We start from the raw sequence: 10,922 nt of genomic DNA on the forward strand, positions 1-10,922 counted from the left end.
TATTTGGATAAATTATGTTGAACTAAATATATAATCTGTGGGTTTGGATAAATTATGTGGATTAGTTAGAATTCCAAAGCTTTGTTACACAAATTATTTGAGTGTTCTTCGTGATTTCAGATCATGGTTAGAACACGAGGTCTACATCGTGTGGTAGGCACAGGTAGAGGCAGAGACCTTAGTCAAGATGTGGCTGAGGATGTTCCTCGCCGTCGTAGGCCCACTGCCTCAGCACGTAGGTAACGGGTTACCCAGATGGCTGAGGATGTGGCTGAGGATGTTCCTCAGTTGCCTGAAGATGTTCCTCAGTTGCCTGAGGATGTTCCTCAGTTGGCTGAGGATGTGCCTGATGCATCTGATGGTAGCCCAGAGAGGACAGGAGCCATCGATGGTGCTGAGTCTGATCGAGTGGCTAGTGATGGGACAACTGCTGATGATGAGGGGTTCCCTGGTGGGCCACGCAATCCATCTGTTTTGATCGGATTTGCTGATCATGTGGCACACAGCATATGGCGTGGACAGGTACGTACATATTTTATTCCAGTAATTAGAAAGTAATTTCTTTTATTTTGAAATACACAAATTTATAAATTATTATTCAATTTAGGAGCGACCCGATCTCAAGTTGGTCTCCCATGGTAGGAAAGTAGATAAATTTGGGAGACCGACTACGGCCACCGGATTGGATCCATTATTCAGGTGTTCTGTGATCACCACTGATCCTAGACTCATATCCGCCTTTGTTGAGAGGTGGCATAGGGAGACGAGCAGCTTCCACCTCCCAGTAGGGGAGGTGACGATCACTCTAGACGACGCTTTGTCGCTCCTGCACGTCCTGATTACTGGCGCACTGCATTCATTCGGGCCACTGGCTACATCTGACGCAGTTGCGTTGTTGACGGAGCTACTTCAGGTCACCCCAGACGAGGCTACAGCTGAGACACATCAAGCAGGTGGGCCTCATGTTCGGTTGTCCTGGCTTCGGGACATGTACCAGAGTAGGTGCCGGGCTAGGCAGTGGGTTGCTGCAGCTCCGGCGTACCTACTTCATTTGGTTGGTTGCACTCTTTTCGCTAACAAGAGTGCAACCCATGTCCATGTTGTGCACCTGCAGGCATTCAGAGACCTGGCACGGGTAGGGACATTCTCTTAGGGAGAGGCCGCTTTGGTACACTTGTACGATCAGCTTAACGAGGCGTCGCAGGCCCCTACACGGCAGATGGTTGGTTACATTTCACTACTTCAGGTGACTATCGCTGCTTGTAATTTAAATTAAAGTAAAATTCAATCCATGTTTGATTGCTGATGTTGACTTTCTGTTTGTAGTGCTGGATTTACAAGCACTTTCCATCAGTCCACAGGTCTGTTGTTCACGATGGTTATGCTGAGGCTAGCCGATGTGCCTGTAGGTGGTTTACGGGTAAGGCCCAGATGACCGGCATTAAGGGAGGCCCTTACAGAGCACGTATTGATGCCCTAACAATCACTGACGTCTGTTGGATGTCGTATGTTGAGCATCGGGAAGTTCGGGGCTATGACTTGATCTCCTCGTACATGGGGCTAGTCAGATGGGGTCCGATCATCGTCTACCTTCGACCAGAAAGGGTGGTTCGGCAGATGGGGTACATTCAAATAGTTCCTCCGCCACCGGTTCGTGATTCGTTGACAGGTACTGATATAGACGACCGGTGGGTACAGTTTTCAGATCATGTAGTGCCTACAGGGGAGCTTTGTGTAGTTCCTGGGCAGGTGGCCCCAAACTACATGGAGTGGTTTTTTCAGATTTCACACCCCTTTGTGACGCCGACGGAGGACACTGCTGAGCCTAGACCTGTGTCTCCCCTTCCCACTCCTGATGATGACTTCGTGGAGCCACCTGTCGCCCAGGTTCCAGTCACTTCAGATCCCCCTGCGCATTCTATGGTAAGCTATGTACTTTTTTTTAACTTTATTATTTTTTATAAATTCATACTCACTTGTTATTTTCACTGAGACAGGTTGATTGCACAGCATGTGTCAGGATGGGAAGGATTGCTGAGCAGTTGGAGCGCGTCATCAACCTCAGGATGGTGACTGCAGGGACTGACTTATATGATATCATGGATCTTTGCCTGAGGATAGCTAGAGATGACGACCCAGATGACAGTCTTAGGCCGCGACAGAGACCCCACATAGATTATGATTTATCTTTTTTATTGTATTTGTTTATGTATTTAAATTTTAGTATTTGTTTTTGTATTTGTTAAAACACATTGACTTAGATAATGTCTATATTTCTTTATGTATTTAAATTATGTTTTTACTTAAATTATGTCTTTATGTATGTTTTTACTTAAATATAATGTCTCTATTTCTTTATGAAGTTAGATATATTAAAAAATAAGTTAGAAATTTTAAAAAAATAAGTTACAAATTTTAATTGATTGAAACAAATAACTTAGAAATTTTAATTGAATGTAATTAATTGGACAAAATAAGTTAGAAATTTTAAGTTATACTGAAAATTATTATATAATTTAAACAACAATAAGTTAGAAATTTCAAATAAAGAAGTTACAAATTTAAAATAAATAAGTTAGAAATTTAAAATAATAAGTTAGAAATTGATTGAAACAAATAACTTACAAATTTTAATTGTTGAAAAAAATAAGTTAGAAATTTAAAAAAAAATAAGTTAGACATTTAAAAAATAAGTTACCAATTTTAAAAAATAAGTTAGAAATTTTTTAAAAAAAAATGAGTTAGAAATTTAAAAAAAAAACTAAGCTAGAAACTTTAAAAAAATAAGTTAGTCATTGAAACAAATAAGATACAAATTTTAATTTTTACTTAAAATTATTATATAATTTAATGAAAAACAAGTTACAAATTTCAAAAAAATAAGTTAAAATTTTAAAAAAATAAGTTAGACATTTAAAAAAATAAGCTAGAAATTTTTTAAAAAATAAGTTAGTCATTTAAAAAAATAAGTTTGAAATTTAAAAAAATAAGTTACAAATTTTTAAAAAAATGAGTTAGAAATTTTAAAAAAGAAGCTAGAAATTTTTTAAAAAATAAGTTAGTCATTAAAACAAATAAGTTACAAATTTAAATTGATTGAAACAAATAAGTTACAAATTTTAATTAAATGTAATTGATTGGACAAAATAAGTTACAAATTTTAATTTGCACGAACGGGTCACAAACATTTATTCCTTATAAATTTTTTTGCTAAAAGTTGATAATAAAACTTTTATTCCTTTTTCATACATACTACACATTACAAACGGGTCACAAACATAACAAATTGACACACTAAGACATATTACATCGACTAGAACATCATGGACACAAATTTAATTTGCACGAAACAGCCTAACATTTAACTAGCATTCAATCACGCAAGGACGTAACCACATCGTCTTCATTTTCCATAACCATTTTACTAAAGAGAGCCAAAATTTCTATTGGCACAAATTGTTTCCAGTAATTAGACTCTACCAGCACCTTCAGCACGTCGTCATCACATTTCAGCTCAACAATTTTAAATTCTAAAACTTTCTCAAAATATTCCAAATGACTAGGTTGTCGATAAAACAAACGCCTTACAACTTGGGATTCATGAATCCCATGAGGAGGATTCCCTTTAGGTGCTACTTGCTTGATCAAATCCTTCAGTTGATCTATGCTACATCCTTTTGGAATATCAAATTTTTTTGGATTTATTCCGGTGAACGCGTAACCCACAAAGTTGTTTTGGCGTGGCATGTTCCACCTTCCGTTGTAATACAGAACCACATCATGTGTAGGGATGCTGGGGTGTTCAAGTAAGTTTAAAATTGCATCTGTTGTTCTACCAACGGTACATAACAACTCAATCGGTCCAACAAATGAAAATTGGTCATTATACATTAACATGGTGTTCACATCCATGTCATTTTTCAATTGCATACTTTCAAAGTAAATGTTGTTACCTGTATCTTCCACTGGTCGCCGGTAATGAATTTCATCCACAACTTCATTGTTGTTTAGCCGAAGACTGTTGTGTATTCTGCTTTTGAGAGTTGAAAAATCGCATAGGTTTGGTACTCGCATAGGCACTGGACCAGAACTTTGAAAATAAACCCCACACTCGTTGTGAATGACGGTTCCATTTTGAAAAATGAATGCCAACCTCGAGTTCACGATCGTCTGGGACGAAGTCTCTCCTAAGAATGCCATTGTTTATCGAAAATTAATTTGAAAAACTCTGAATACTAGTTGTTGTTGAGTACCATGGACATCCCCATCTATCATTTATATAAATGGCCCAGCCAGGCACATGGCTTCCCTTTTACCAGACCCGTGACTATTTTACATTGTGAAGCATAAAACTAAAGCAACCTCTTGTCACGTCGTTCACTGTTGGGTCACGTCAGTCATTGTCGTCTGAGAAAAAGGTTGGTTTCAGGCCATGTAAACTTGCCTAAGTACCCCTGTTCGGGGTTTTTTTTAAATTATTTGGGAAAGTCGTGAGACTCTCCAAAGGTGGCCTGTCTCATGTTTGCACGTCAACGAATCCAAAAAAAATAACAGGAGACACCGGTTCATTCGAACAGGGCCTGCAACGGAAGGCTCAAAACTCAAAAAAGTTAGTTTCGGGCCATGTAAACTTGCCTAAGTACCCTTGTTCGGGGTTTTTTTTAAAATTATCTGGGAAAGCCGTGAGACTCTCCAAAGGTGGCCTGTCTCATGTTTGCACGTCAAAGAATCCAAAAAAAATAACAGGAGACACCGGTTCATTCGAACAGGGCCTACAACGGAAGGCCCAAAACTCAAAAAAGTTAGTTTTGGGCCATGTAAACTTGCCTAAGTACCCCTGTTCGGGGTTTTTTTAAAATTATCTGGGAAAGCCGTGAGACTCTCCAAAGGTGGCCTGTTTCATGTTTGTACGTCAACGAATCCAAAAAAAATAACAGGAGACACCGGTTCATTCGAACAGGGCCTGCAACGGAAGGCCCAAAACTCAAAAAAGTTAGTTTCGGGCCATGTAAACTTGCCTAAGTACCCCTGTTCGGGGTTTTTTTTAAAATTATCTGGGAAAGCCGTGAGACTCTCCAAAGGTGGCCTATCTCATGTTTGCACGTCAATGAATCCAAAAAAAATAATAGGAGACACCGGTTCATTCAAACAGGGCCTGCAACGGAAGACCCAAAACTCAAAAAAGTTAGTTTCGGGCCAACATTTCCTCTTGAGGGACGACACGTGACCTGCTACTCTGGCCCTTATCTGGCATGTCCATCCTTCTTGGCGCGACATTTAATTCTTCGTCAGAAATAACTGAAGGACACCTCGCTTATTTCTCTTTTTGCCGCCACCGATCTTGTCATCGTCGAAGGCGCCCTTGCGCTTGCCGGCAGAACCTTTTCCGGCGACCTCCTTGCCTTTTCCTTTGGCCTTGTTCGTCATTTCTACAGAGAATGCAATGAGACCAACGCCAATTGCATGGTCAGAGTTAGAGAAATGGAGAGAGGAAGAAGTGCGTGACTAGAGTGTGTGTAACTATGAAGAACGACGAGTCCAAAATGAATTTTACTGTAAATAATTTGAGGAAAAAAGTGACCAATACATATCATGCGGTGCATACAAGAATCGACCATTGGTCAACTTGTGAGAGGAAAAAATCATTTAACTAATACCAAATAATCTTAAAATTAACAAAATAATTTAACTAATTAACCCACAGAAGAACCTTCTTCCGTTGACTCTGGCGGAAGAAGTTCTTCCACGTAGTTCCACGGAAGATGGTTCTTCCGCAGTTCTTCTTCCGTGAGTGCCAGCCGAAGAAAGTTCGCAAAAAGGCTGAAGGGCATTTTTGCCATTTTGAAAATTTGCTGGGTGCACCAGCAATGCTGCTGGGTGCCCCTAGCAAATCCCTGCAACGTTTGACGCAATGAGGCCCAACAACCTACAACAAACCCAAACAAATTGGGTTAGCTCCGACCCGAATTAAAAACCCGAACTAGCGAGCCCATTTGGGTTTTCTCTTTATCAGACTCACACGGAGAAGAGAACAACACAAAGCGAGAGCGTGCGTGCGTGCATTCCATTGTTGTTGTTATTGTATCGTAGCCAGAGAAGAAGAAGAGAAGAGATCGCGGCGAAGAAAGAAAGATGACGGAGGCACATATAAGGAAGAAGCCCGGGATGGCGAGCGTGAAGGACATGCCGGTTCTCCAGGATGGTCCACCGCCGGGCGGGTTCGCTCCGGTCCGGTTCGCCCGGCGCATCCCGAACAAGGGCCCCAGCGCCGTTGCCATCTTCCTCACCACCTTCGGCGCTTTCTCTTGGGGCATGTACCAGGTCGGCCAGGGCAACAAGATCCGAAGGTACTTTCTTTCTTATTATCATTTATTTCTCTTCGTTCAGGATCGTACTAGCAATTCAAGTTCATACGTTCTGTAGTAGTAGTAGTAGTGGTAGTAAATTCCTTTTTGAATTGAACAATCTAGTCATTTAATCGACGAATCAAATCAATCTTAGGTATCCTGGCTCTGATTTCGTTATGTTAATTAATTAATTAATTAAATTGTGGTTGTTAATCACATTGATAGAAAGCTTGGGCGACTGCTTGACCTAATTGTTAAAATTAATAGGTGTTTTGAGTTTACATCATATTATTCGTAACATATTCACCATTCAGTGTTGTTGTTAGTCGTCTTTCCCTCTTTTCCGTGTCCATCCTATATCTATTATCCAAAAGTGCTAGGAACACACTCTTTCTAACTCATTCTCCTCTGTTGGTTGGAATTTATTGAAAACTACACAATCAGGAGGAAGATTTATTTAATATGATGTGAGACTTGCAAAATTTTGTGATATTGAGTCAATTTCAACCAATAAAAGAGTGTCTTCAAAAGAGCGTGTCTAAGAGTGTGATCTTAGCATTTCTCTTCTTTAACGGCATATATGGATATAGAAATGTGTATTTTCAAACCTTATATTTGAAGTGTTTTTGGGATTGAATTGAACGTTTTGAGCACCTTCATAATCAAGACTATGAATCATGGGCATGAAAGACTTTTGTTGCTGTGACTTGTACATTTAATATTTGTCTGTGGGAATCTGCTTCTTTCATTGATTTCAAAATGACTACCTCGGAGTCTGCATTTCTTTTGAATTTGAATGAAAATCTGTTAACTAATGGCCCTGATGGTTGCGGATCATGCTAGCAATTGAAGTTTATACATTCTGTGGGAGTTAATTCTACTTTGTATTGAACAGTTAGTAATCTAATGAAGGAATCAATCTTAGGTTTATGCATTCTTGTATTTGAAGTTTTGTCGACAATTTTCGGATTTAATTGAATGTTTTGAGCTCCTAATTTGTCAATTCAGGCTATCTATTAATATAGAAATTAAAGTGTTTTCGACAAATTTTGGAATTGAACATTTTTTAGCTCCTCAAGACTATGAATCATTAGGGGGAGTGATTTTTATGGCATTGACTTGTAATTATGGTGATGAATTATTACTGTTAGGATCTGCTTCTATCCTTGATGTCAAAGTGGGTACCCTTGGAATCTGCATTTCATTAATGTATTTGAATGCATATACTGTTAACTAATGACCCTAACCAGACAATTTGGTTTGTTTGCCTCCTCTGTGATTTGGTTGTTTCCTTGATTTCCACTTTGTATTTTATTAACCTTGTTTGGTTACAATTTATATGCAAGCTATCTGATGGAAAAATGTTTTACTTAATCTAGTTAGTAGAAACAATCAAGGATCGATTTCAGCAGAATATAATTTGACAGTGGAAAATGTTTTCAGTAGAAAATAGCTTCTTGAATTAAATTCTTACATGAAATACTTCCCTAAGAAATATTTTCAGTTGAAAATAATATGCAGGAGAAATTGAAAAGTTTTTTTCCCTTTGATGAGTTGTAGCAGTTGTCCAGGAAAATAATGAATACTCTTATTAATCTTCTTTCCGTAAGAAACTAGGTTGGATCAATTATGAATTTGTCTGGAAAGTAGAAACAAAGCAGCTGTTAGCTTCTTGCGTAAATGGAAAATTGTTCATCTCTTATGTGCTTGCAGGAAAAAAGATATAGAGGAAGGACAAAACCTTGGTGCAACACTTTAAGTGCTCTTGGTGTTGTTTTTCAAACAAAATTGGAGTTTCTATTTGGTAACAAGGGCTGACCTTTAGTGTTAAGTTGTTAACCTTTATGAGTTATCACTTATCACTCTCACTCCAATTTTATTTGGAAAATATCAAAAGTACCTAAGGTACTACACCTAGATTTTGTCCATAAAGAAATGTACATTAGTGCATATTCATTTACTTCTCACTATGACAGTCTCTGATTTCACTGTTCTATATTCTTCCCTCATGATTGGTTTTGGGGATTGGTGGGGTGTTACATTGAAAAATAGAAATAGCTCTTTAAGGAAGAACCAGACCACATAGGCTTGTTTTCAGACTTCAGTTCCCACTCAAAAACTAAAACTGATGTATCATAATGTTCCATTTCCTATAGGGCCCTGAAGGAAGAAAAATATGCTGCCCGCCGATCCATACTGCCCGTGCTACAGGCTGAAGAGGATGAGAGGTATATGAGATGCTTTCACCAAATCTGTATCGTCACATTGACAAGTGCTATTGTGCTAGCCATTTAACATCTCCATTTTGTCTGTTTTTCTCCGTAGATTTGTTAAAGAGTGGCATAAATATCTCGAGTATGAGGCAGAAGTGATGAAGGATGTGCCTGGTTGGAAAGTTGGTGAAAGTGTGTATCACTCTAGTAGATGGGTGCCCCCAGCAAGTGGTGAGTTGCGTCCCGATGTCTGGTGATGTTATTTCAGCCATCTCTATCAGAATTTGGTCTGCTTCTTGAATGTTCTTTACATGCTGGTACTTTCTTTTGTCCAGTCTCTAAAATAAATTTGTATCTGAAACATTTGTAGCTGCTTTGCGAAATTTTAAAACAAGAATGCATTTTGAATTTGTACTTTATGTGGCATGGCAATCGCACCTCTCTCTGATGTATACCACCAGTATGACTGCACATTCTTGGCATAGGAAATTGTACTGCATCGAAGCTTTGATTTCTAGAAGAATAAGGTGGAAACTTAATTGGGGTAAAGAAGGGTTAATTCCAACATTTCTCAAATCGTCTTGGCCATTGAGCAATTTGGAAAATCTTTCATGAAATGATTTAAAGATATAATTATTTTTTGAAAGAAAAATTTTCAACCAATGAGTGTACCTTGTTTTTGTTAATAACTCAATAAATGTAATCACTCTCACGGAAAAAAGTGAGTAATCATTAGGGATATAAAAGAAATTTAGCAATAAAATAATCCTATGTTTTTTATAATTAGAATCAAGAAAATATTATATTTTATTTCTTATATGTTTCTTATAATTATAATCAAGAAAATGTTATATTTTATTTCTTATATGTTTCTTATAATTATAATCAAGAAAATGCTATATTTTATTTCTTATATATAGGATTGGAGATAGTATTTCCTAAGCAACTGATATGAAGTGATTAAGTGAACATGAAATGCCAGAGGATCATGAACATATCTTAAATTGCATATGGTTTGGTTCAACACTACCTTAAGCCGCTTGTACCTTTTTCTCTCATCTATTCAAGCCATTAACGGGCAGGTGTCTGACTCTGGACACTCAAATGTGTGATTAGAAATTTGAGGCTGATTGTTTTGAGGAAACAGAAACCAATAATATAGCCGAGAGCCTGAATCATTTGTAGTTCTCTGTTGTTACCCTTAGCATGCGTGACCGAACTAGGTTATGCACGATGCCAAGTTTGTTCAGCCGTTGAATAAATGAGGGTCTTCAACGTAAGGTGGACATTGTGAAAGAGTAAAAATTAGTAACGAACTAGGTTATGCACGATACCCAGGGATGTTTTGTTTTGTGAACTATGAACTCCGCTACAAAGATTATACACCAAACCATAATCAATATAATGATATTTTTATGTGCTTAATAACGACGGTGTGTGTGACTCAGTTTAATTTGTTTATTTTTTTTATATAAAAAGTGATCCAAATCAGACTTAAAAAACATATACAATTCAGTTTAGTTTTCATTTTAAATAAAATTCAAACAAAATCAAACTAATTTTTACTGTTTGGTTCAATTCAATTTTTATGATTTTTATTAAAATATTATTTCATTAAAATTTATATATATTTTTCAACTTTTAAAGTAAATTATATTAGATAATTTACTAATAATAATCTATGAAACTTTTGTTAAACCTTCTATAATAAAAATCTTTTAAATTTTCATCAATTTTAAATTAAACATATATTAAAAAAATCATTTGAAAAATAAAGTATTATGCATTGTATAAATTCATATACAATACATAATATTATAAAATTGTGTGAAACTTAGTGAATAAACATAAAATGCATAATAACACTCTAGTAATATAATTGTTGTGATTTGGTTTGGTTTCAAGAACACATACCGCAAATCAAATCAAACTAATTGTTTTTAAAAAGAAAAAAATCATCCAAACAAATTAAAAAAATTAATTTGGTTTGATTTTCTATTTTTGAGTATTTTTTTATTTTCATTTTAGATCGGTTTGCATTTGAACACCTTAATTAATACAATTTTAAATGCTATTTTTATCCATTTTTGCACTTAAATTCTTTGGTACATTATTCTGTCCACTTTTATCCATTATTACATAAATATTGCACTTAAATATAATTATAAATTATTAGGTAATTTTTTGAAATCTTTAGAAATTTCCAATGCAACTTTTTTAATCAATTTAACGAATTTTTAAGTTTTTTTAAATCATTTTATTAATACATACATAGTTTTAATTTAATTGATATTATTAAAATAGATTATTATAATTTACCTAATCCCTTATTAAAATGTATTGAAGATATTAGTTGTTATTC

The 10,922-nt window shown here is 36.3% G+C and overlaps 2 protein-coding genes across 2 annotated transcripts; both read left to right on the forward strand.

Annotated features, from left to right (window-relative positions):
* The first annotated feature begins 255 nt into the window (after positions 1-255).
* Positions 256-2,256, forward strand: LOC114371688 (protein MAIN-LIKE 1-like). Its single transcript, XM_028329047.1, has 6 exons — positions 256-522; positions 608-1,054; positions 1,154-1,246; positions 1,327-1,923; positions 1,998-2,145; positions 2,225-2,256. Exons 1-6 carry the CDS (start codon positions 256-258, stop codon positions 2,254-2,256), a joined length of 1,584 nt encoding a protein of 527 aa, XP_028184848.1.
* A 3,770-nt stretch (positions 2,257-6,026) lies between these two features.
* On the forward strand, positions 6,027-9,014 carry LOC114372600 (NADH dehydrogenase [ubiquinone] 1 alpha subcomplex subunit 13-B-like). The gene is made up of 3 exons (XM_028330249.1): positions 6,027-6,347; positions 8,504-8,575; positions 8,673-9,014. Exons 1-3 carry the CDS (start codon positions 6,133-6,135, stop codon positions 8,815-8,817), a joined length of 432 nt encoding a protein of 143 aa, XP_028186050.1. The 5' UTR covers positions 6,027-6,132; the 3' UTR covers positions 8,818-9,014.
* The last annotated feature ends 1,908 nt before the right edge of the window (positions 9,015-10,922 follow it).

This window comes from Glycine soja, chromosome 10 (assembly GCF_004193775.1).
Source record: "Glycine soja cultivar W05 chromosome 10, ASM419377v2, whole genome shotgun sequence".
NCBI lineage: Eukaryota > Viridiplantae > Streptophyta > Magnoliopsida > Fabales > Fabaceae > Glycine > Glycine soja.

Excerpts from the sequence above, each read along its gene's own strand:
- LOC114371688 (XM_028329047.1), top strand. The coding sequence starts at position 256 with ATGGCTGAGGATGTGGCTGAGGATGTTCCTCAGTTGCCTGAAGATGTT. Across the intron at positions 523-607 it reads ACAGCATATGGCGTGGACAG|GAGCGACCCGATCTCAAGTT; the intron begins GTACGTACATAT and ends TATTCAATTTAG. Across the intron at positions 2,146-2,224 it reads AGATGACGACCCAGATGACA|TATTTGTTTTTGTATTTGTT; the intron begins GTCTTAGGCCGC and ends TTTAAATTTTAG.
- LOC114372600 (XM_028330249.1), top strand. The coding sequence starts at position 6,133 with ATGACGGAGGCACATATAAGGAAGAAGCCCGGGATGGCGAGCGTGAAG. Across the intron at positions 6,348-8,503 it reads CAGGGCAACAAGATCCGAAG|GGCCCTGAAGGAAGAAAAAT; the intron begins GTACTTTCTTTC and ends CATTTCCTATAG. Across the intron at positions 8,576-8,672 it reads CAGGCTGAAGAGGATGAGAG|ATTTGTTAAAGAGTGGCATA; the intron begins GTATATGAGATG and ends TTTTCTCCGTAG.